The sequence below is a fragment of the Oncorhynchus nerka genome, linkage group LG3 (assembly GCF_034236695.1).
Source record: "Oncorhynchus nerka isolate Pitt River linkage group LG3, Oner_Uvic_2.0, whole genome shotgun sequence".
NCBI classification, from domain to species: domain Eukaryota; kingdom Metazoa; phylum Chordata; class Actinopteri; order Salmoniformes; family Salmonidae; genus Oncorhynchus; species Oncorhynchus nerka.
Window position 1 is genome coordinate 46,766,909 of NC_088398.1, and position 24,139 is coordinate 46,791,047.

Here is a 24,139-nt window from a genome sequence, read left to right on the forward strand (position 1 = left end):
AAATTCTTATTTTACAATGACGGCCTACCCCGGCCAAACCCTCCCCTATCCCAGACAACACTGGGCCTATTGTGTGCTGCCATATGGGACTCCCAATCACGGCCTGTTGTGATACAGCCCGGGATCGAACCAGGGTTTGTAGTGACGCCTCTAGCACTGAGACCGCTGCGCCACTCGGGAGCCCTAAATGGTTGAAAGTGCAGGGATAGACATTTGGGTGACAACTAAACCAAAAATGAGACATTGTTTTTCCATTGGAATTTGGTTATGCATTTAGACTGTTGAAATCATAGTGATAAGATGGAAATGCAACTAACATTTGGCTGTCTGTTTGAGTGGGTGAATATAAGTTGCAATCTCAATGATCAATGTTTCAACCAAAATTACTCGGTTATCAATGAAATAACGTGGTGTGCCCGGTGGGTTATTTATAAAAAATATATATATACGGAGTCCTACAGTATCATTGTTTTAATTTAATGTTGTTGTGCTGATTAAACAGGTTCATAGGATTTCTTTCAGGAGCGTCATGCGCCCCCAAAATTTGTTTGGATGGCAATGGCTGGGGGGTGGATAATTGTTGGAGAATTTTACATTTCTAACACTCCTGAAACACATTTTTCTTGCAATCTAGAGCCATAATTATTATGCTTAATACTGTAAGTAAATTTTTCTGCATATCTAAGCATACCTCTAGCGCTGTCTGTATCCTCCTGACTGATGGTTATTTTTTTAAAGGAACTAAATATGCTTCTCTACATCTCCTAAAATCTGGGTAAAAGATTGAAAGGGATGTGAGTCTTAAGGGTCTATCAGAGTACCAAAGGTGTACGTGTACGCACAGCAGTGTTCTAGAGTATTTGACCGTTGACTTTCATACTTTTTGAAATTTCAGCACAGCTCAAGCAATTTCTCCAACTGTCAACACATTTAAATTAACCAAGAGACCAGTTGGTTGGGAATTGTGGGAAGGCGCTCATTCGGGCTGTGCGTCTCCCGTGAATGGTGGTCTTAGTTATGTCACAATGGGACGCTGGACTATCGAGGTCATCTGTGGATAATGATTTGCGCTTTATTCAGTACATTTAGAAATGACTTGCTTCTCTAAAGTCTACCAACCTTGCCAGCAGGCATGCCAGCTAAGATAGTTAGACAAGCTAGCTACTCTTCGTTGATAGCCTGAAATGGCTTCTTGGTACACTATATATACAAAAGTATGTGGACACCCCTTCAAATTAGTGGATTCGACTATTTCAGCCACCGCTGTTGCTGACAGGTGCATAAAGTCGAGCACACAGCCATGCAATCTCCATAGACAAACATTGGCCTTACTGAAGAGCTCAGTGACTTTCAACGTGGCATCGTCATAGGATGCAACCTTTCCAACAAGTCATTTCGTGCCCCAGTCGACTGTAAGGGCTGTTATTGTGAAGTGGAATTGTCTAGGAGAAACAATGGCTCAGCCGCAAAGTGGTAGGCCACACAAGCTCACAGAATGGGACCGTAGAGTGCTGAAGCGCGTACAAATCTCCTGTCCTCTGTTGCAACACTCACAAGTACCAAAATGCCTCTGGAAGCAACGTCAGCACAATAACTGTTTCATGAAGCTTCAGTAAATTGGTTTCCGTGGCCAAGCAGCTGCACACAAGGCTAAGATCACCATGCACAATGCCAAGTGTCGGCTGGAGTGGTGTAAAGCTTGCCACCATTGGACTCTAGAGCAGTGGAAACGCCTTCTCTGGAGTGATGAATCACGCTTCACCATCTGGCAGTCCGACTGACGAATCTGGGTTTGGCGGAAGCCAGGAGAATGCTAACTGCCCGAATGCATAGTGCCAACTGTAAAGTTTGATGGAGGAGGAATAATGGTCTGGGGCTGTTTGTCATTGTTCGGGCTATGCCCCTTAGTTCCAGTGAAGGGAAATCTTAATGCTATAGCATACAATGACATTCTAGATGATTCTGTGCTTCCAACTTTGTGTCAACAGTTTGGGGAAGGCCCTTTCCTGTTTCAGCATGACAATGCCCCAGGGCAGAAAAAGTGAGGTCCATACAGAAATGGTTTGTCGAGATCGGTGTGGAAGAACTTTACTGGCCTGCACAGAGCCCTGACCTCAACCTCATCGAACACATTTGGGATGATTTGGAATGCCGACTTTGAGCCAGGCCTAATCGCCCAACATAAGTATCCGACCTCAATAATGCTCTTGTGGCTGAATGGAAGCAAGTCTCCACAGCAATGTTCCAACATCTAGTGGAAAGCCTTCCCAGAAGAGTGGAGGCTGTTATAGCAGCAAAGAAGGAACCAACTCTGTATTAATGCCCATGATTTTGGAGATGTTCGACAAGCAGGTGCCCACATACTTTTGTAGTGTATCTAGTTGTGAGATTGTGAGATTGGGAACCAATCTTGGCTAGCTAAAGCCAACTTCATACAATTGCTAGGTGGCTAGTAGTATTACAGTATATATTAAACATGTGCCCGTGCGCGCCCTATGATTGCTTTCCCACTTGGTCGGTCTGTAACATGCGTATGTGTCTAGTGACTTTAGGGATGCGTAAAGCTTGATTCATTCCCAGAAATGATTTTTTTTTCTCAAATTCTGGAACAGTAATCTCCAATGGGCAGATTCTGTGTATAGACGGAGAAATATTTGACTTCTGGATTAACAGAGATTACTGGAAGAGTAAAGTTTGTGAGAACCTAGAAGTTAACTATGACCTCATATTAGAATCCCAGCAAAAACCTGAGAACTTGCACAGTGTAGTCCTCAGGCCTAGTGGGCTACTGGGTTTCCCAAACTATGAACATGTGAGTTTTTAATTTCCCTGTATTTAGTCAGTTGTCAGTATGATATGTCACTCAAAGCACAGAACTCATTCAAACACCACTGATATAGTTGATTTGGGTAGTTTCACATGGATAGTAACATTCTGTGCATGAAATCTGCTCTTCTGGATTACAGAGTTATTGGCCTTTACATGCTTGGCTTATTGCCTTTGTGTTCGCTAGGCAGGGTTTTTTGCAGGACATGCAGGAGCAGATGGGGAAACTGACAGACCTCCTAAAGGATGAACGGCGGTCCCACCAGCACAGCTGCCGTGCGGTGAGATATCTAGACAGTTTCTCCAACATGGTCATCTAAAGGGGACCTCTGACTCCTTCTAACTTCATCATGTCTCTGTTTCACAGCTGTTGGACGAAGCAGAGCGGAGAGCTGAGAGAGTTAGGCAGCAGCAACAACAGGAGATAGAGTAGGTACTTTATGCCCCACACAGCTAGCAGAGGTGGCGTCCTTTCATGCTAGACTGTCAAATTGGAATAAGGTCCTTTGACAAAGAGGTGATTCCCAGTCACCACTTCCCTCTGACTTACAGGCAGCTAATGCAGGCCCACAGATCAGAGATCAGTGCTTTAGTGACCCTCCATACCAAGACTCTGGAGGGGGAGAAGGGCTGTGCAGAGGAGAGATGTGGTATTAAACAGGAAACAATGACTTGTGGCAGCCTAAAAGTCTAACTAATACTGTCTCTTCTCCCTGTCCCTGTCACTCTCACCCTTTCTTTGCTTGTCAACCCTCACAGCCCTGCTGGAGAAAGAGTATGACTTCCTCAAAAGCTCCTTCCGCACATACAAGGTGAATTAGCCTTGCCACCTGTTGCCAGATGGCACCAGTCAGAACTTAGTGTTTCACATTTTTTCAGTGAAATGCACTGCAAAAAAAAAGGTTGATTTATTTATTGAAAATTAAAATAGTGTTTTTTTCCCTACTGCTCTAGGACAGTATATTTGAGGAGATGCGTAGCAGCTGGCTACGGAAGGAGAACAGCTGGAAAGAGGAGCAGGAAAGGCATCTCATGGACCAACTGATGCATTGTGAGGTTATTAACAATTGTGCAAAGTAGAGTGATTATACAGCTCCTCAGTTTCAGTGTTGACATTTAGAAATGGTATATTTCTCATCACTGACAGCACGTGAGCAGCTGAACAAAAGTGAGCAGGAAAAGGATAACCAAAGAAAGGCCTTTGAGGCAGAAATGGCAGAACTCCAGGCCAGGTTTGAGGAGGAGATACAGGTCAGAGGAGGATTGTTGCTACCAATGTTAACCTGAATTTGACTTATAGGTGGTTCGGACAATGGGATAGTTTACCTCTGAAGTCACTGAGCGTGTGTGGCTTTCTAGGTACTAGCTGGTGAGCTGACAGAGAAGGATGTAACCATCAGTTTGTTGAGAACAGCTTATCACCAGACACAAGAGCAACTGGATATTGTGGTAAGCTACTGATACTCTATGTATCCTCTTCATTCAGAGAAACTGTCACTGAAGTTTCTGTTCAAACCTGCTAGTGATGGCTATCTTGTTGTTGTGACAGACCTGTCGTATGTCAGACTTCGGGAAAGACCCAAGCCAGCTTGGACCAAGACGCATGTCATGCATCACGCAAGAATCAACAGAGCCATAGTGCAACTCATGACCACACCAATACATGTTTGACCATATTTTTTATTCTTCTGTCATAGAATGTGTCTTAAATGTGTTGTATGACATGTGGTGTCAAGGAGTACACTGTGATGTATTGAAACAGCAGCAACAACAACATTATCTATATTGATTGAAAATGTTATTTTGTATTCATTTAGGAAGTCAATGTGCAAAGGAGTAAGAAATTGACCATTTAGAAAAAAAACACGTGGAAAACGTTGCATATTAAGTGCTCTTCGGTTGTTCTTGCTTTTTCTCTACAACATTTAAAAACACCCTTTAAAAAAATTCCTGAAATGTTCTATTTACAGTTCTTTGGATATATTTATACTGAATTTCATTTTTTATATAAGGTGTAAAAAACAGTTAACATTCAGTTTTGGAAAAACACAGCAGTTTATACTTGAGTGATCCCTGAGGTGTGCAGTGTAGACAGTGGAGACAGTCTCTCAGTCTAGGGCAGTGCTATTCAAGTACTAGTCTTTTCCCCATGGATTAATATCGTCGGTAAGAGTCCACTCAACTAGTTTCTGAATCAGTACCCTGAATAGATGGGAAAGGTGACGACCATTAAAGAAATCTGCTCTAGTGTTCTCAAGCCAATGCTTGTGGCTCACATAGTCTGGGAGGTGGTTCTTTGGGAATGGGAAAGATCACCCTCTTTCTGAGCGAGTATGCAGGCTGGGGCATCTGCTTCTTAATGCCATTTGTCATCCTGCTGACATCATCATTCACCTTGGTCAGGATGGACAGCAAGTCATACCCACTGGACAGAGAGAGAACAATGAGAGGAAATCAAACATGATATTAATTTACCAACAATACGCTCACATCTGTACGTCATATTTCACTGTGTACTGATGGCAGAATCTAACAACAGAGAGACCAAGCATATTTCTGAGCACTAACCTGGGCACCAAGTTGATGAGGTTCTGGCACAACGACTGGATGAACCAAGTGCCCTGCCTCTTGTCTCTAAAAGAGGCAAAGTGAGGGACAGTGGCCATGCCCAGAAGGAAGTCAGCATCAGTGGGAATGGAGTCTCTGTGTACCACTGCATCAGTGCAGATAGAGCTGGAAGTAGTAGAGCTTGGTGCTGGGCCATCAGACTGGATGAACACTTGCTTTTGGTCCTTGTTGCCCTGACAGGCCTGGATGAAGAACAGCTTGGGCTTGTCCCTCAGTGAGCTGCACTCCAGTCCAGAGAAGGGCTCTGTGAGCTCCCTGACACTGACCTCCAGCCCGTCCACCCCGTAAACACCTCCCTCTAGGCCGTGGCTCAGAACGCAGCACACCAGGCAGTCCATCTGGCTGTGATCCCGGGTGCGCAACTCCGCAAGTAGAGACAGTATCTTCTCCCGACTGCAGTCTGGCTCAGTCTGTGTCTCAAAGCCCAGCCACTTGAACACACTCACCAAACTCTCTAAAACACAAGTGGTTGTGGTTGAGCCCTGGTTCTTCAAAAGCAACCCACATACAGGTATTGAAAGTATTTCAGTATAGTAAGTATTACAAGTAAAGATGATCTTACTTTTGTCAATGTGTGTTCCCGCTCTTTCTTTTAACGGTAGAGGGGAATTTCTAAAGTCGCAGTTGTTAATGATCAGACAGAAACCTCTCTTTTTTCCTGTCATAGAATATTCTCCCAGTTCCTACAGAAAGAAAACACATGTAGAGCATTCGGAAAATCTTAAGACCCCTTGACTTTTTCCACATTTTGTTACGTTACAGCCGGTATATTAAATAAAACAGTTTTCTCATCAATCTACACACACTACCCCATAATGATGAAGCGAAAACAGGGTTTTAGAAATGTTTGCAAATGTATTAAACATAAAAACAGAAATACCATGTTCCCATAAGTATTCAGACCCTTTGCTATGAGACTCGAAATTGAGCTCAGGTCCATCCTGTTTCCATTTATTATCCTTGAGATGTTTCTACAACTTGATTGGAGTCCACCTGTGGTGAATTCAATTGACTGGACATGATTTGAAAAGGCACACACCTGTCTATTAAAGGTCCCACAGTTGACAGTGCATGTCAGATCAAAAACCAAGCCATGAGGTCCAAGGAATTGTCCGTAGAGCTCCGAGACAGGATGGTGTCGAGGCACAGATCTGGAACATTGAACGTCCCCAAGATCACAGTGGCCTCCATCGTTCTTAAATGGAAGAAGCTTGGAACCACCAAGATTCTTCCTACAGCTGCCCGCCCGGCCAAACTGAGCAAACGGGGATAAGGGCCTTGGTCAGGGAGGTGACCAAGAACTCCGACTGGGGCGAAGGTTCACCTTCCAAGTCTCTGAATGTCCTTCAGTGGCCCAGCCAGAGCCTGGACTTGAACCGGATCAAACATCTCTGGAGAGACCTGAAAATAGCTGTGCAGCGACACTCCCCATCCAACCTGACAGAGCTTGAGAGGATCTGTAGAGAAGAGTGGGAGAAACTCCCCAAATACAGGTGTGCCAAGCTTGTAGCGTCAAACCCAAGAAGACTTGAGGCTGTAATCGCTTCTAAAGGTGCTTCAACAAAGTACTACAAAATGTGATTCTTCAGCTTTTTTATATATATATTTGCAAAAAAAATTGAAAAAAACTGTTTTTGCTTTGTCATTATGGGGTATTGTGTGTAGATTGATGAGGGGAAAAACACAATTTCATCAATTTTAGAATAAGGCTGTAACGTAACAAAATCTGGAAAAAGTCAAGGGGTCTGAATACTTTCGTCATATACAAATCCATAATCCCAGAAACAACTAGTGTACCTAAAATAATCCATACATTACAATCCGCTTTCAGTAAAAACAGGCACTGACATGACTTTGTCAACGCTCCTTTAAAAAGATCATTATAAGAGAAACCTCTCTTTTGGTGTTTCCTCTCTGAGGATCTGCTGGGCCAAAGTTCTTATTGTCTCCACATGAGGATGTGGATGAAACATGATGATACTCTATATGAGAGAAGACATGGATCAGGTAAGAATGCATCAATGATACAGCTAACAAACAGTGAGGCCAATGAGCCAACAGAGTGAGTGGGAAAGGGAAGAGTCAGCAGGCCCCTTTTGCAGATTGGCATTATAGATTCTCAATTGACCTTTAATGGGAGCAGCACAGTTGTCCCCATTGGTACTTAGGAGACTCAGCCCATGTGAAAGTCCTGCATCCATCGAATATGAGACTCTCCGAACATCTATTGTGTGGATAGACCAAGATGACACAAAAAGGTCATGTGAGTTCTGTACTGTACTCCAAAACAGAGAACAAAGGTAGAGGGCGGCACAGCATGTTCAGTGTGGGACTTACCCAGAGAGGTGTCAGATCGATTCAGAGAGGATACCTGTAAATGGAAGAAGAGGTAATGACAAGTTACTACACAGACATGAGGGATGGCCATGGCCTCTGATGTAAAGACTGGCGGGGTGTTCCTGTTGATGTATGCTGTATGCTCCAATGCAGCATATACAGCAAATAAGTGTGGCCCCAAAACCTGGACTGAACATTAGACACTTACCTTGGCTGAAGGCTGTGAACTCGAGAAGTAAGTGGGGGGAATGAGAGTCTCGTCAGAATGGCCATACTGTTCAACTAAGACAAAAAGAAAATGGAATGTGTAAGACAAACAGGAAATGGAAGGTGAGCATGTTATAACATAGTGAAGAAGATTTGACATTGACAGTACCCACTGGGCAGATCGTGTCATTTCAACGTGGACATTTTGGTAATATTGGGTTGAGACGTTGATCAATGAGATTTCAACCTTTATTCGCCCAGTCAAAAAGACTGCCAGAAATGTGTTGAATTCCCAAAGCTAAAAGCACAACCAAATTCCAATGGGAAAACAACATCTGATTTATGGTTTAGTTGTCATCTAAATGTGTTATCACCATGCTTTCAACCATTAAAAAGCTAAACAAAGTTCAAATGGGAATACAATGTCACTTATTTTGTATTTACACAACTTGATATGTTATCACTGTGCTTTATCTAATAGCACAAACAAATATGATTATATAAGAACCTATAAGTAACCTCAAAATGAGCCATGGATGTGTTACTCATTTTAAAGGTTGAATAAATACTGTTAAATTAGTTTGTAAGATATTTTTTACTTTCGGCAATTTACTGTATTACAAAATGAATATTGAATTGTGTTTGGTTGACAACGCAACCAAATATCAACATTTAATGCTTGGATAGTTTCATTAGAGCCACTGGCTTAATCCCATTCTTTAACTTTTTTTTGGTTTAGTTGGAGATCCAACATCATTTGTTAACTTGTCGACAAGTTAATAGGCTATTGACTGTATTGCAAAAGTGATATTGAATTTTGTTTGATGGTCAACAAATTCCATCTGGTCTACAAATCAATAATGTATATGTTAGATTCGCGTCTCCATCTCAACTCAAATGAAACTTTATTTACAGTGCATTTAAAGTTTGACTTAGACCTACTCTTTCATTTTGATTTTCGGTTGAGATTGAGACGTGAATCCAACATATCAATTATTAATTTGTAGACAAACTGGAATTAAAGCCAGACTAATTCAGTGGTACAGATGGAGCTATCCAAGCAGAATATACATCTCCTTCAAATGTTGATATTACACAAATTAATCATTCATAGGTTGGATTCACATCTCCATCTCAACCACAAATTCAAGTTAAAGAATAGTACTAAATCTAATCTAATCAAACATTAAAAGCACTTTGAATAAAGTTTCATTAGAATTAGTTGTACTCTTCAACTTTTTGTTTGAGGTTGGAGATGTGAATCCAACATATTAATGATTAAAACTTGAAGATTACACTTGAAATCAACCAAAGCTTGAAACCCTAGGCATATGTATTGTCTATTTTTGTTGTTGAATTCTGGGTTGAATTGAAACAATAGCTGTTGATGACTTTGTTAATGCTATATAGTCCTGAATAGCATCATTGATGATATATGTCTGATAAAGTATGGTCCCATTTCATTTGCTCTGTTAAACCTACCTTTTTGGAATGACTTTGATAGCAAAAGTGAATATATTTCGTTTTTAAGAGGTCACTGAAAGTCATTCTCACGATAGCACATTAATAGTAGTCAGTAACAAATATAAAAGCAGGGCTTGGTTAAAACCCTGGATGGGAGACCAAATGAACAGCTGAAGATCAACTCTCTAGTAGGAGGTGATTCAACGTTGATTCAACCAGTTTGGGCCCAGTGGATAGTGACAGCTCCTATCTACCTGATAGTTCACAAGAGACAGGCCTCTTTGGAAGCATGGAGGCAGCCTGAAGGAAAGCAAATAAAACAGGCATGAGAGTCTGTGAGGATTATACTGTAGTAGCTTATCAAGATATGAACTGAAATGTGTCCATGAGAACTGGATATCAAGATAATGTAAGAAATCAAAAAAGGAGTGCTGACGAGCATTGTATGTTACCTGGATTCCTGCATGAGCTTCAGACACAGATCTTGGTCTTAACTGTCCCATCCCTGTCTCTTGAGTTCCTGGCCCTGATTGAATAGCATAAAACATCTCAGTCATATCCCCGTTCTAAATCATTGACAGGCAAGGGATTGGATTGTTCAGCATATAAGTGATTTACCAGATAAGGAATTCTGTGTCTTATACTTTTTGATCGTTTTTTTCAACACGGGGCAGACACTTTCAATAATGCTTTCAAGAGTGTTTAGTTTTACGGTGCTCAAAATATCAATTTTCTCCATTTCCAGGAATAATTGCAAGGTCGTCTGAAAGAATAAAGCAAAATGTGTAACGTCAGTTGGTCCATCAAGATAAGCACTAAATTGCACAAAATACTGTAAAAGGTTACTGCCCTACTCTGGGCAACACATATGACATTTTAGACTGTTCTGACATACTCACCAGGTTGTCCTCCAGTTTTCTACGAGGGAGTTCATTACTCAACAAGAACTTGATCTCCCGCAACTCATCTCGAGTGATGTTCTCTGACAGGTCATACAGCATCTTTCTGCAGATGGTTAGATACAATGTGTCATTCACTTTTCAGAGAACATCACAGTACAGTATATGGAGTGATCAACTGTAACACAACATGGGTTTATATTCGTGTCATGAGTGGGTAGTTGTCTTTGTCTGTATTCAATTGTGGGGGAGATGTATGGATTCAGATGTAGTAATCATTTAATTCCCAGCCACTTCCGACAACACTAAGGTTATAGTAAATGTGGCCTATATATTCACCTATAAGGAGAGATGTGTCTACTGGTTGTTGGTAGCTGGTTGTTGAGGCCAAGGCCTCGCATCAAGCTGTGCCGCTGGATGGTGAGTAGTAGGTCAGCAAGCAAGCAAGGTTGATCAGGGGATAACAGTTCTTGGTCCGTCAGAAGAGAGAAGAGTTTACTAGCTGTGGTCACTGAGTTCAGGTCTTTACCCAGTAAATCTGTACAAAGAAATGCAAGTGCTTGTACTTCTTCACTGCTCAGGGCTTGTTCCACCTGCAACAGCAGCCTTTGGAAATCCATCTCCTGTTGAAATACCAATATGATTGCTATGTTTGATATCTATAAATACATATTGTGAATTTACAATCTCTGTACATGGTATTAATCAGTTGAAATGATCAATTAGCCCAGGTGTGTAATCAATTGGATAGCCCTCTAGTGCATCAACTTTCAGGGGGATGGGGACCCCTAGGGGCCTCAGTGAATTTTCTAGTTTGTCCAAGCATAATTATTTTTTAGAATTGACTAATTTTCCATTTCCACCCGCATAAAAATCAGAGAGGAAACCATGGGGGGCAAAACATGTATATTCTATAGAAGAGCTCATACTTACATTACATTTACATTTAAGTCATTTAGCAGACGCTCTTATCCAGAGCGACTTACAAATTGGTGCATTCACCTTATGACATCCAGTGGAACAGTAGTGCATCTAAATCTTTTAAGGGGGGGGGGCAGTTTTGACTGGGCTGAGCGGGAACTGTACTTCCTCAACACACTAGAAGATTATGCTCACATAATTATATAAAACAGTAATACGTCTCTTAAACCGGGTGTACACTACGCGTTTTTGGCCCCGATTTAGCTGTCCCATAGGAGTTTTTAAAATCGGAGACAAAACCCCCCATGTCATTGCCTAATCTGGGCGCGCGGCCGTCTCCGAAGCTGGTTTAATGTGAGCGGCTCAGAGACGCAGTCCGAGGGGTACTTCAGGAATCCCAGACTTCCCGATATTTTCAAACGTTTCATTTTAACAGCACACAATCTGCAATGTTCTTGTGATGTGAGATGTGCCCTGACACGTTTTGAGAACGGTGATCAGCGACAGCCAATGCGAGCTCGCCAGAGAAGAAACCAGTGAGATGATGACGTTGTTTCGCATCACCAAGAAGGTGTAGACTCACAAACCGGAGCGATGACTACTACTAGTATGCGTCTGCACTTTGTACTTGCCTTTAATTAACCAACGCGTTAATTCGTTACAGCTCTGAAGTGCACAAACAATGTTTTTTTGCGAGATAGCGTGGTATCAACAATCCTCACGACCAAGTAAAATATCTTGCAGTGTGTGACCGCCGTCTGTGCTACATCGTTTAGTGACATGAAATGCGTCTAATGTGATAGGCTGAGCGATGTTAGGATTCTGAAAGTCATATAGTGTGTACACCCGGATTTAGCCCACACTATTGTAAGGACCCTGGGTTTATAAGCACGGAAATCGATCCTGTTTCATTAGACTATTATAGACGTAAAGTTGAGAATGAGAAACCATGACAAATCTACATTAATTCACCCATAACAAGCCATACACTCTGTCCAATAAAAAATAGCACACTGTCCAAAAAGGCTATACAGGGTATGATACCATTGTTTTACTGTTTAATTAGAACAAATGCCCCAAGAACAAGTTTGGTGAAAGTATAGCTGAAGGACGGAGTTGAGCGTTCCTCGGCTAGGAATAATAGTGCGTTCGAAGTGTAAATGTGCGTCCTGATATTTCAAGTCCAAACAGGCCTACCTGTACTTTTGGAGAGGTAACATAAACAACAGGAATATCAATTTTTTCCAAAGATCCTGTCTTCTTCCCGATAACAACTACAAGTCATTTTATTTCCTTGAAAGTACCGGGAGGTTTCGTTACAAGTGGCGTGAAGTCAGTACAGTACTTCGAGCTTTCCTCACGCCAATTTCATAGGATACGCCCCGTTTCAATATTTCCAACCAATGGTCTCACCCTTTCGAAATGTTGCAATGTAGCTGTAATTAATATAGATGAGTCACCCTAATCCTCACAAACGTACAGTGGCATCCATGCATTGTCATACACACGACATACACTTAGACAAGTACACAGATGGTAATATTTTTTATTCAACACATCAAAGGTAGAAAAAGTCAATAGGACATATGGACTTGGTTGAATTATAATGTGTGGTTAAAGAATAGATCTACTCTTGATCCCCCTGGTGCGAGTGATGTGATTTAAAATGCCTGGTCCAAAGTGCTGAACCTGGATCTTTAGCCATCCCTGAGATGACTCCTTCAGTTTGGAGACGTTAGTCTGTGAGTCCTGAACAAAAGATTCTGCAAGATAAAGTCAGAAAAAAAACGATTCATTACTAGTGATGAATATGTTTCATTCGGAGATTTAAGTATGGTTATGTGTACAGATCAGATCCCATCATCTCATCATAATGATCTTTTAACAGTGACTTGCAATTGACTAAATCAATGATATGTACAGCAACACACAACGTAGCAGTCATTATCTCACAACACACGTTTATAGGCTACTTCTGTGTTCTAATCATGGCACCAGATCAGCCTTGATATCAGTTGCAATAGAAAATGTATCCTGTACACACAGACAGAGCCTAACTCGGCTCCTTAAAAAGTATCCACGCCCAAACTGTAAACTGGAGAGAAAAGTGTCAGAGACAGGTACTTACTGTCAGTGACGAGTGAGCGCGTTGCAGTGATCTGCTCATGGGGCCAAGTTAGCTGCCGCCTCCCCAGTCCATGGGTCCGGGACAGGACACAATCCACATAGATGTCCCAGAAGACCTGGGCCAGGTCCCAGAATAGAGCACTGTGCTTCCTGTTGTCTGACGACTTGAGGAACACCATCAGGTCCCAGAAGGCAGGCACGGTGTCAGCGATCCTCGGGGAGCGCATCTCCAGCAGGAGCTCTGAGGAGGAGGTCCAGCACTGTGATGCCCTGCTCAGAGTCAGGGGGTCCACCTGTCCTGGCTTCTGACCTTGGAGAGGTACCACACATACACAGCCCATGAGCAGCACTGTAGCCAGAAACACGTTGAGGATTGTAGTATCCATCTGTGTTGAGACAGAATGTAAATGTTGGTAAAACATGAACGACGCCAATATTCACCAAAACGACTTTGTCTCTAATCAAACATAATGTTATCCCTGCATTCTATTTTCAGAATGGATATTTGAATTAGGCTATTGTTAAAGATAGCCCATAGGAATTTACATGTTCTCAGAATAAACTATTCCCTTGAAATGGTAAAGATTAAAACATAGTTATTTTTCCATAAAATACAAATAAAGTAATATGTTCTGAACAAATATCAGGCACTCTATTTTGAATTATGATTTTTTAAATAAATAACATGCCAAATATTGATGAAAAATAGGCATATAACTGTTGTGTGAGGAAATATCATAAAAGTGAAAGGCCTACTAAGCTTTTATTTTAAACTGCTTTATTTCAAATAAAGTACATTTTGCAAGATTAACCTGGCAACAAATATTTCTCAAACAAAACGTTCGAATTTCAGGTTTTTATTAAATCTACACGAAAAAGCTCGTAAAATACAACAGGTGCAAAACAGGGACTTACCTTTTGTAGAGTGATGTAGTTTGTGCAGCCCTCGATGTTTAGATGCGCATCTGTTTGCTCTCAAATACAGTACGTCAGTCTATCTAAGGGGGACGGCCAAATAGTTTATTAGCGTTCCAATGGAAGTGATTGAACACTGTCTGACTGTCACATGCTGATTTCTATTGGACGGATTCATCATTTGCATAAAATGTGAATTGAAATGTACATTGTTACACATCATTCTTCAGGGATTTTACACTGGAGGGAGGGTTCTTTCATGTCCACAGAGGCTATAACCTAGACCTTCCTCTTTGGCAGTGCATCAATCTGTTCCTTTGTTTTTAAATCCCCTATACAAAAACATAATAAATAAAAACAACAATATTTCATTAATATATTAATAATCCATCTGAATAAACTTTGTCAAGAACTGAAAAGGTGGTTTTATGAACAACCTTGGATTAGGCCTCTGGTCTGTGGTTAAAGCTGGTATTAACAAAACAACAGGAACTGTGACTAAACCTTTCAGAGATATTATCAGACATATTTCTTGGTAAGAAAGCAAGTCCAGGAGTAAGCAAGTAAACACATGTTCAAGAAACAGGCTATTTGGTTGATTCTTTTCTGTTGCAAGATAAATGTTTACTGAGTAGGTCATAGGTTAGTAAAAACGGACCCTATTCATAATGAAACAATTGGTTGTTTAAACCCCCCCAACATTTTGGGGGATCTCCTCTATTTTCAACCTTGTGCAAAGAACCTTTACTTTATTCAGATATCAGAATTTCTTACAGAACTTCTAGGAGAATTTGCATATCCTAAATCACATCTCAGGGATAACTACAATCCTATTTCAAGCAGTTCGGGTATAACCATATTCCTGAGTGAATGAGTCAGACTGCTGCACAGCCATGAGTACAGCCCAGCTTCATTCAAGCTGAATAGTCACGGAAAGGAAGACAGCAGGAGATCTGACTCTGGGTCAACTTGGAAAGTCCTTATTTCCGGTTGCGGTGCAAACAAAACACACGGGAGTACTGGCGTGCTACATAAGCCGTGTGCCGATGCTTTTAGTGAAATGCCACATGCATGCGTGATCTGGGAGTTAATTGGAGCCTTAGTGAGAAGCCATGGATAAGTGGGCTGAGGTGGGCTACCACCAAGTCATTCATCCTTCTAATGACACTTTAAGAGAGGTTTTATGATGGAAGTTCCACATTTTCTCTCTCTGGTGTTTTGACGGGATAAGACACTAGAATTGTCTTTCAATTAAAGGAAGCAATCACCTCAGCAAAATTGGGAATATTAAAGTTCAAATCATAATGTTAGAGTGATTATAGGCAGGAGGTTTAGGAATCATTATTCATTAGATGGTGTAAACATTTGGAAAGGTTTTGTTACACTGTACATATGTGACAAAAGCTTCAACACTTTGGAGGACTTTATTTCGTTTGAGTTTGAGCTGCACTTCCTGGCTGATGACTCGATCTCTTCGTGACACAGGGCCCACCTACATGTTTATAGTACGCTCAAAGTTCATATCACACACGTCTGAGAACAGGAGGTGGTCAGTATCACATGATGGATTTATATACCGACTCAAGCACAGTACAACATGCTCTAACCTCGTATTCATTCTCTACTGCACTTTTATAGCTTGACTGCATTATTTAAAGGCCCAATGCAGCTGTTTTTATCCCAATATCAAATCATTTCTGGGTAACAATTAAGTACCTTACTGTTATTAAAAAATTGAAATGGTCAAAATTAAAAAATAATTGCTTCTTAGCAAAGAGCAATTTCTCAAGCAATAATTGTGCTGGGACTGTCTGGGAGTGGTCTGGGTGAGGGGCCTAATTGGACGAGCTTAATCCCTCCATATGTAACCTAAAAACTAGCTGTTGTTAGCAGAGAGGTTTGGAACTCTCTTTGTTATTGATCTAATAAATTATACCGCCTGGTGATGTCACCAAATCAGGCTTACATTTCTGCCGGTCTTTTCAAACAGCCCTTACACTAAAACAACATTATCATCATTTTCACAATTTAACATTTTTATTCCCAACTTCATCGTGTGTAAATATATGTAAAGCACAGGAAAAATCACATTTTGACTGCACTGGACCTTTAAGCACAGTTCTACAGTTCTAAGGCCCAAAAGAAAGACAGAGGCACTTGGATAAAATACTTCAGTAGTTTATTCGTCGGTCCAACTGTACATGATGCAGTGTTGATAGGGACACGAGATGATGACTAATATGGAGGTTTACACAATGCCAGTGCTATGGCAGCACCTGGAACACACCAACTGTCTGTCTGTCAGCTGGGCTGGAAACTAAAGTCCTGGAAAAGTAACCTGTTGAGGCCTCGGCACATACAGTATGTCAGATTAGAAATGTCATCTTAGATTGGTGGAAAAACACACACAAAAATAACATTTTCCTTTGATTCCACAAATGTAAAAGGATGCTCTTTTCACTTGGACATATGAATTCAATTATGCTTTTCCATTCTTTAGTTCAGTACTTTGAAGCTAAATGAAACGAGATGTGGGAGTGGCCGAATACAAAAGGTTGTCTGATTCGCAAAGGTTTTTGTTCCATGTTTATACTGATATCATTATTACATTTAATAACCCATAAGTTTGTGCAATATCTTTCTTTGCATAGAAATAAAAGTTAAATGTTTTGTTTGTTGACATGCACCTATCTTTTGTAGCGTATTTTAGCTTGCGGATTTTTGGAACTCCCTTATAGAATTATAAGCCCACTATAGTGTGAATGCATGCAGCGTACCAGTAGAGCTGAACTTGATTTCTAGCAAGAGTTTATGGAGAGCGCCAAGCTAGCCAGTATAGTGGGTGTTGATGAGGACTGTTAAATAGTGACACCACCTGTTAACACAGTTGGGACTAATCTGCAGGGACACACTGCATGCCTGTCTGCAGCACTGGGAGAGAGAGGCACACAGACTGCAGACAAAGGGGAAAGTGCTCTGTGTGCGACAACATCCAAACATTCCACGTGATTGATTCTTTGGCTTTTGAGTCACTACTGGAAGTACTTAAGGAACCCCATGACGTCAGTCATAGACTGGATAATCCGCGATCATTCTTTCTGTCACCATCGCTGTGCCCCTGACCTCTAGAGAAGACACATGTAGACCCCTAAATCTGACCTCTCATCTGTACTGTGTATACTGAACCTGACCCTTGACCTCTATATTGGATAAATACAGAATGTAGCGCGTGGTAACACCTAATAGACAGACTATGACATTGTCTGGTTATCCATAGCATTTTGGCCCAAATCATAATTGCGTTACTGTTTTTCATTAACATTGCCAAAAACACCCGCTATACAACATGCTTAAAGATAAAACAGAAGCAGAGTGTGTCAGTGTAAAATGATATGTTATAATTCAGAATCTGAACTCGTTCTCCTCTTTTATGTACAATGTTGCCCGATATATGCTTCAATTTATTGAATGTGGTCTGCATTTCCCATTTGGGTTCTAGCATGCAGCCCTCTTCCTCTCATTGTGGTGACCTAAGGAGGAGGAGCCTGTTCAGGGTACCACCGGGTTTTTTTTTTTAATGGGGCTATTCCCCTCCATTTGACGATTCAGTAGTGATTCTTTTTTTTGTTTGTTGATTTGCTGTGTGTCGTTCATAGCTTTGGTAGCCATGCAAAGTCCTTTAGCGAGGGCCCCTCATGCCAGAGCCAGCGAGCTGCACGCTCTGTGCGGGAAATCATGCCTGGTGAGAGAATATAATGGTGTGAGTTCCGCCTGAACGCCTGTGCACTGGCACTAACGATGAAAGGAAAAGGAGAGGAGTTCTGTGGCTCTAGAGATCAGGATGGGGTTGTTAGGTGGGTGGGGTTGAAGAAGGCTGCATTTCTACATGACTAAGATGGAATTTGTTAAATTGTCCTCTATTTCTTTTTCAAGTAAATCTAATGCCAAAAATCAGCAGCTGTAAGTTCAGTCCAGAGGATCCCTCTGTGCCCTTCGACCTCTCCTCCGGCCTTATATGGCACTGGCGTTGGGGTCGTACCGTCGCTTCTTCACATTTCTTCGCGTTCAGGGGAGAGTTGGGGAAAGAAGACAGGGATCAATACATGGTATATTACTGATGATGGTGGTACAGTCAGTGCACCGTGGAGAAGCAGCCACACTCATCTCTTAGACAACAGGAGCCATATCTGTTCCTTTCGCACTGGACCGCTCCCTGCAGCTACGCGCTTCAGTGAGGTCACTAGATCCCCCCTAGATTGATTTGATATGTTCGCTATTGGTATGTGTCATGCTGTCGTTAAGTCTTTCCGATTGACCTATGAGTCAATTCTTCTGCATTGTAATGACATCCATTTTGTGTTTCAAATGTGCAACCATAATATGGTGCTGGAGGCAATGAGAAGAGGCTGTGCTAGTCCATGTGGCATACAGTTAGCTTTCCAAAACACAAGGACAAGGATAGGACACGAATCTCTCATTACCATCTCTGACAGGAAAATATATTAGTTCCATTCAAAACATTACCATCTGGGGGGAGAGAGAGAGCCAACAAAAATGTACTCTATTAAAGGGGGAAAGAGGAGACAACAACAGCACATCAACAACAACAACAACAACGACGACAACAACACCAACAACAAGATAACACCAACAGGAGAGTTATGCATAACCTCCCCGTAATGTGGCTTGATGTGGGGCTTCTAGCAGTCTGTCATGCACCTGTTTCAATAGTAGGCCAGTGGGAGGTGGCACTATTGATGTGCGTGGTGGGTCATGCAGCTCAATGCGCCGTGTCTGTACCAGGTCTGTGAAGCAGGCAGCAATGGCAGCTGGTGTGGGCGGGTCCAGGAGTCCTGCTCTGCTCTAGGGCGGAGCCTGGCCATCCAGGTGGGTGTGGCCAGCCATGGCACAAAGGCTGCGGCCAACAATATGGCCCTGGCTTCTCTCTCACCACTTCCGCTTAAACTCTCACCCTTGAACCCTCGTACCAGATTGAGAAAAAGATTATGGTAGTGATAAGAGTATGGTAACCCAGGAGCATGTCATCCTGAGTTGGGCTCAGCCTTTGTGCAATGAACTGACCTTCTCCAAGTCAACCAAGTCTACATGCAGAAATATTTTTTGGGGTGAGAAACATGATGCGTTGCTAACTGGCATGCTTTGGTGGCTGCAGTATAACACTTATCAACTCCTTATTTCTCCTACTTTAGATTTAGGGTGTGTAACACTCCTGTTGCTTGAGACAGCAGGCTTACTAGCGAGCGATTGGCACTTGATTCCTCAGATTAGGGAACATAGCATACTGCATCACACAGTAAACTAGCTGGCTATGTATTTTACACTGAGTATACAAAACATTATGAACACCTGCTCTTTCCATAACATAGACTGACCAGGTGAATCCCGGTGAATGCTATGATCCCTTATTGATGTCACGCTAGTGACCACTCTGCAGAGCTGCCTCCATGACAAGATTAATGACAATAAAAGCCAAACAGCGTTTTTACCCTAATTGAATTTTGTGTATATACACTGAGTGTACAAAACATTATGAACACCTGCTCTTTTCATGACAGACTGACCAGGTGCATCCAGCTGAAATCCATGATTGCTTATTGATTCAATCCACTTCAAATCCACCTCAATCAGTGTAGATGAACGGGAGGAGACAGGTTAAACAAGGATTTCTAAGCCTTGAGACAATTGAGACATGGATTGTGTGTGTGTGCCATTCAGAGGGTGAATGGGCAAGAGAAAAGATTGAAGTGCCTTTGAAATGGTATCAAGAACTGCAACGGTCCACCACCCAATGAACATCAGGCCAACTTGACACATCTGTCGGAAGCATTGGAGTCAACATGGGCCAGCATTCCTGTGGAACGCTTTCCACACCTTGTAGTCCCATGCCATGACGAATTGAGGCTGTTCTGAGGGGAAAAGGGGGGGGTATACAACAAAAGTATTCATAGTGCCTTTGAAGGGGGTATGGTAGTAGGTGCCGGTTTGTGTCAAGAACTGCAATGCTGCTGGGTTTTTCACACTCAACAGCTTGGGGGGATGCAACTCATTATTAGGAAGGTGTTCCTAATGTTTGGTATGCTCAGTGTAGACATGTACAATCTGGAAGAGTATGTGTAAAGGAGGTATAATCTTAATCCATAGACTAAATTAGTAATAAGAACAGTTTGGTCTACAAGTGCTCTTATAAAACTGATTAAATTATTTTTCTGCTACCCTCCCAAAAAAAGAATATATGTTATATTGTCACATATGCCAGATAGGTGCAGTGAAATGTGTTGTTTTACAGGGTCAGCCATAGTAGTACAGCACCCCTGGAGCAAATTAGGTTTAAGTGCCTTGCTCAAGGACACATCAACAGATGTTTCACCTTAACGGCTCAGGTATTCAAACCAGCAACCTTTCTGTTACTGGCCCAACACTCTAACCGCTAGGCTACCTTCCGCCCTAACCAGCAGGTTTAGTAACTGTATTGAACATGCACGTCAAGCTTTGAGCTGTGCCCGTCTTATCAGTTTGAGGTTCTGCCACAGACGCACAGATGCCCACCACCTCTCCAACATAATCTCTATGATAATCACCCTATATTACTGAATGTGGACCTTTATTAAAGTAACTGTCCAATGTTTCCAGATTTCTATGAAATATATGTTAAATAGTTTTCCTTCCAATTGTACTGTTAAAAAAACATTTTCTGTGTTCAAATAGTGTGGGCGTATACTGGTCATTAAAAATATTAATGCGAGTAGACTATTGATTGGCCAGCTGAGCCTCCTCAGGAGGATGACATCATCCTCTATGAGGAAATAGCAAGCATTTTTTGAAGTGGGGTTTTTGAAGTGTTTTTCCCCTCCAATTTATGCTTTGGCCAAAAATACGAGTATAAAATGAGTAAACAACATTATTTGGGCATGAGTTAGCAGAATATTAACTTTTAAAAGTGATATTTTCACTTGGACAGTTACTTTAAGACAATGTTAAGTATCATGAGCACAGGCAAGATTACTTTAAATATGTCTATGTTAAGTGTGTGTTCACGGCTTACTATGTAAGTCTATGTGTGGTTGACCTGACGTACGTATCAGGTATGTTCGTGTGTCCCCTTGGGTCTATATTCTGTAGCAGGAGCTCAAACCCTGGTGTCTATAAGCAGCAGCAGGGATGCCAGAGTCACGGTAGGAGAGACATGCGGCGTGTTGCTTACTTAAAGCCCCATCCAGTCCCCCCCAGCACTATGGCAGCTACCAGGATGGCTCCGGCGATGGAGCCTATTATAAGATTGGTGGCACTAGGACCTGCGAAGGGTTATGGGGGAGAAAGACAATGAGCGCCTCACGTATGGCATTTCTCTACACATGGATGATCTTACACAGATGTTAAGAACAAGAACACATAGCATGAGAATACCCATTGAACTGACTGATTACGTCTGTGGTATATTTTTTGCATGCTCATCAGGCCCTCCTACAATAATGTTACCATGGTAGGAGTGATCGTGAATGTGATGTAGCACTTTGCTTGTAAATTCAAAGGTCAAGTCTACATTTCAGGGACCCTATTGTCTATTGTCTACGGGCGGAGGTTCTGAAAAGACAGACCACTAAGTTGAAAAGTTGGGCAGAGCAATGGTCCCGATAAACATGGTGGTTAAGCACACAGCAAACCACAGGAGACCATAGACCTCTCTCTTACTGTATCATCTTAAACTGAGTTGTTTTACTCCTTTATGGTGGCATGTACCTAGCTACAGTCTCACCCTAACCTACATTAGCTTCCGATGACAGGTTACATAAAGGTTCTGTCTTAGGTGATCTATATGAGGATTTGAATCGTGGAAAATGACCACATGGCACTATTTGGGAGTCCCAGTCACCACACAGCCCACCACTGAAAGACAGGCTATCTCACTGCGAATCACTTCCCTTGACTGGGGTCTATCTCCATGCCCCACATGCCCCAGAAAGGAGAGGATCAGAAGAGGAGCCACATGACGAGTAATAGGAAGAAGAGGAAGAAGAAGAAGAGGAAGAAGAAGAAGAAGAAAAAAAGAGGAAGAGGGAGACTAGTAATAATGGGGGAACAACAGGAAATGGCGGGATAAGGGGAATCCATCGATCAATCACATGACACTGAAACATCCAATCACATGACATTTATATGGTCACCACCAACACGAGACAAAGCCACCAGGACGCACACACGGGCTCAGGCCGGGTCACGAGACCCTCAGCCAGCACACTGAGGCACCACAATGAGAGGAAGAGCTGTGGAAACGGATAAAGATGCTTACTCTACTCCCCACCCCGTGCCTCCAAAAATCACCCCCAGGGCCAGAATGGTCCCTGCTACTGCCCCTATCAGCCTGTTAGTTGCCACGCTCACTGCGCAGAGGGAAAAGGAGCATTATCATTATTACCACCTGGTCACAACAAACAGCAGGCTTCTGTTCTGCTTCAGTAACATGGGTAGAGTGATGCGGTTCCCTTGGCAACTGTCCATTCCGCCTCCCCTCCACCTGCTGTCGAAAGCCCTAGGAAATCCACTGACTTATAACAGCCAATAGAAATGTGTTTATGTTCAACAGGCTCTCTATATCTGTGATGCATGGTGATATCAGCAGCTAGAGGCCTCAGCTAGAACATCTTTCTCTATTCTCCTGGGAATCATTAGACGTATCTGTGTACCTGTTCCATGTTATTATAACAATATTAATGGTAATAATAAACTTGATTTGTTTAGCACCTTTCATACAAGCAATAGCAGCTTAAAGTGCTGTTACAATTAGCACTTTAAAAAAACAACAATAAAATAACACAATAAAACATGGTAGTAAAACAATAAGAGCAATAAAAGTAAACCAATAAAAACAGCAATAAAAAAACAATTTAAAACAATTACAAATTAAAAAACAGACAAACAGGAACTAAAAGGCACAGTAGTTAAAAGCCAGCGCCATCTTGAATGACCTTTCAATCACATTGACATGTGCAAATGTTCTGTGACATGTAGCGTTGATCTTTAGACAGAAGAGGGTACTTGATAATAACTGACATGTTAACAAATCTACTTTCAATGTGATACAAAACGCAATGGACTGACCGTACTCAAGAAAGGACGTTATATTTAGTCTATCACGGAGAGGAGATAGGGACGCTCTGAAAACGAGATGGAAACAAACCCTTTGGTCCTTCATCTTCTGCGGGTGCAGGCTCCTTGGGGGGGTCGGGCATGCTGCAGTCTGTCCCCGCCCATGTCGTGTCACAGGTGCACGTCGCCTCATTGTTACACACCTGGCCAGGTATGATAGAGGGAGCAAGAGAGGCGGGCAGGGAGGACTTCATTAACCTATGCTCCATAACAAGTGAATACGTCCCAGGTTCAATGGTTACCGCATGCTGGGGATGAGATTTTACACGCTTGTTGACATTGTAGTGAATATGTCACTTAATTGACATTGTCACTGGAGACACCATTGTGGACGCTTATGGCTAATAATAGAGCATTCAAGGTTGCGGTAATCGTCTGGGCTCGTATGGGTACACCTAGAGGGTTAAGCAGCTCCCCTGGACTTACCCCGTGGGCTGAGCACACCTGGCTGTTGGGCCCGCTTGGGCAGGCGCTCATGTTGAGGGACTGGATGGGCAGACACTTGCGGTCAAGGCACATCATGGACGGCCCACAGGGCGTCCCGTCCTCCACATAGCCTAAATCAGTCTCATCGTCCAAAAGAACATGGCCACCACTGTGGAGGGAGAGAGAGAGAGAGAGAGAGAGAGAGAGAGAGAGAGAGAGAGAGA

At 42.3% G+C, this 24,139-nt stretch overlaps 3 protein-coding genes and 1 long non-coding RNA gene across 10 annotated transcripts in view; 1 reads left to right on the forward strand and 3 right to left on the reverse strand.

Annotated features, from left to right (window-relative positions):
• Window positions 1–3,791: 3,791 nt before the first annotated feature.
• Window positions 3,792–4,269, forward strand: LOC115115478 (uncharacterized). The gene is made up of 3 exons (XR_003861380.2): window positions 3,792–3,877; window positions 3,974–4,077; window positions 4,186–4,269. It is a non-coding gene; the product is annotated as an uncharacterized LOC115115478 (long non-coding RNA).
• Window positions 4,270–4,488: 219 nt separating this feature from the next.
• On the reverse strand, window positions 4,489–12,632 carry LOC115109425 (caspase-8-like). Its single transcript, XM_029634313.2, has 13 exons — window positions 12,480–12,632; window positions 10,701–10,984; window positions 10,362–10,467; window positions 10,081–10,225; window positions 9,915–9,988; window positions 9,717–9,762; window positions 8,000–8,073; window positions 7,792–7,825; window positions 7,583–7,678; window positions 7,348–7,436; window positions 6,017–6,137; window positions 5,395–5,908; window positions 4,489–5,251 (listed from the first exon to the last, which is right to left on the reverse strand). The coding sequence occupies exons 2-13, from the start codon at window positions 10,979–10,981 to the stop codon at window positions 5,080–5,082; spliced, it is 1,752 nt and encodes a 583-aa protein (XP_029490173.1). The 5' UTR covers window positions 10,982–10,984; window positions 12,480–12,632; the 3' UTR covers window positions 4,489–5,079.
• A 178-nt stretch (window positions 12,633–12,810) lies between these two features.
• On the reverse strand, window positions 12,811–16,401 carry LOC115115486 (protein FAM237A). Its single transcript, XM_029643984.2, has 3 exons — window positions 14,325–16,401; window positions 13,411–13,795; window positions 12,811–13,045 (listed from the first exon to the last, which is right to left on the reverse strand). Exons 2-3 carry the CDS (start codon window positions 13,793–13,795, stop codon window positions 12,897–12,899), a joined length of 534 nt encoding a protein of 177 aa, XP_029499844.1. The 5' UTR covers window positions 14,325–16,401; the 3' UTR covers window positions 12,811–12,896.
• An 85-nt stretch (window positions 16,402–16,486) lies between these two features.
• The window catches only part of LOC115109434 (disintegrin and metalloproteinase domain-containing protein 23), a 39,063-nt gene continuing 31,410 nt past the window's right edge, over window positions 16,487–24,139 (reverse strand). The window contains exons 23-27 of one of the 7 annotated variants that reach the window (XR_010461690.1): window positions 23,916–24,084; window positions 23,521–23,632; window positions 21,547–21,637; window positions 19,044–19,305; window positions 18,223–18,381 (exon numbers count right to left, since the gene is read on the reverse strand). Coding sequence is in view for 4 of the 7 variants with exons in the window: in XM_029634324.2 (XP_029490184.2) it covers window positions 18,336–18,381; window positions 21,547–21,637; window positions 23,521–23,632; window positions 23,916–24,084 (418 nt within the window). In the remaining 3 variants the exon portion in view is untranslated. Of the gene's footprint in view, window positions 18,382–18,796; window positions 19,306–21,546; window positions 21,638–23,520; window positions 23,633–23,915; window positions 24,085–24,139 lie in introns of those variants that run through there. The other 6 variants (XM_029634324.2, XM_065012797.1, XR_010461692.1 and 3 more) reach the window with 6 other exon arrangements.

What these genes read in the sequence shown, in the direction of transcription:
- LOC115109425 (XM_029634313.2), bottom strand. Translation starts at nt 10,981, where the DNA reads ATGGATTTCCAAAGGCTGCTGTTGCAGGTGGAACAAGCCCTGAGCAGT. An exon ending in GAAAACTGGAGGACAACCTG is followed by an intron (nt 10,226 to 10,361) that starts GTGAGTATGTCA and finishes TTATTCTTTCAG; the next exon opens with ACGACCTTGCAATTATTCCT. An exon ending in GACACAGAATTCCTTATCTG is followed by an intron (nt 9,989 to 10,080) that starts GTAAATCACTTA and finishes CTATTCAATCAG; the next exon opens with GGCCAGGAACTCAAGAGACA.
- LOC115115486 (XM_029643984.2), bottom strand. Translation starts at nt 13,795, where the DNA reads ATGGATACTACAATCCTCAACGTGTTTCTGGCTACAGTGCTGCTCATG. An exon ending in GCGCTCACTCGTCACTGACA is followed by an intron (nt 13,046 to 13,410) that starts GTAAGTACCTGT and finishes TTTATCTTGCAG; the next exon opens with AATCTTTTGTTCAGGACTCA.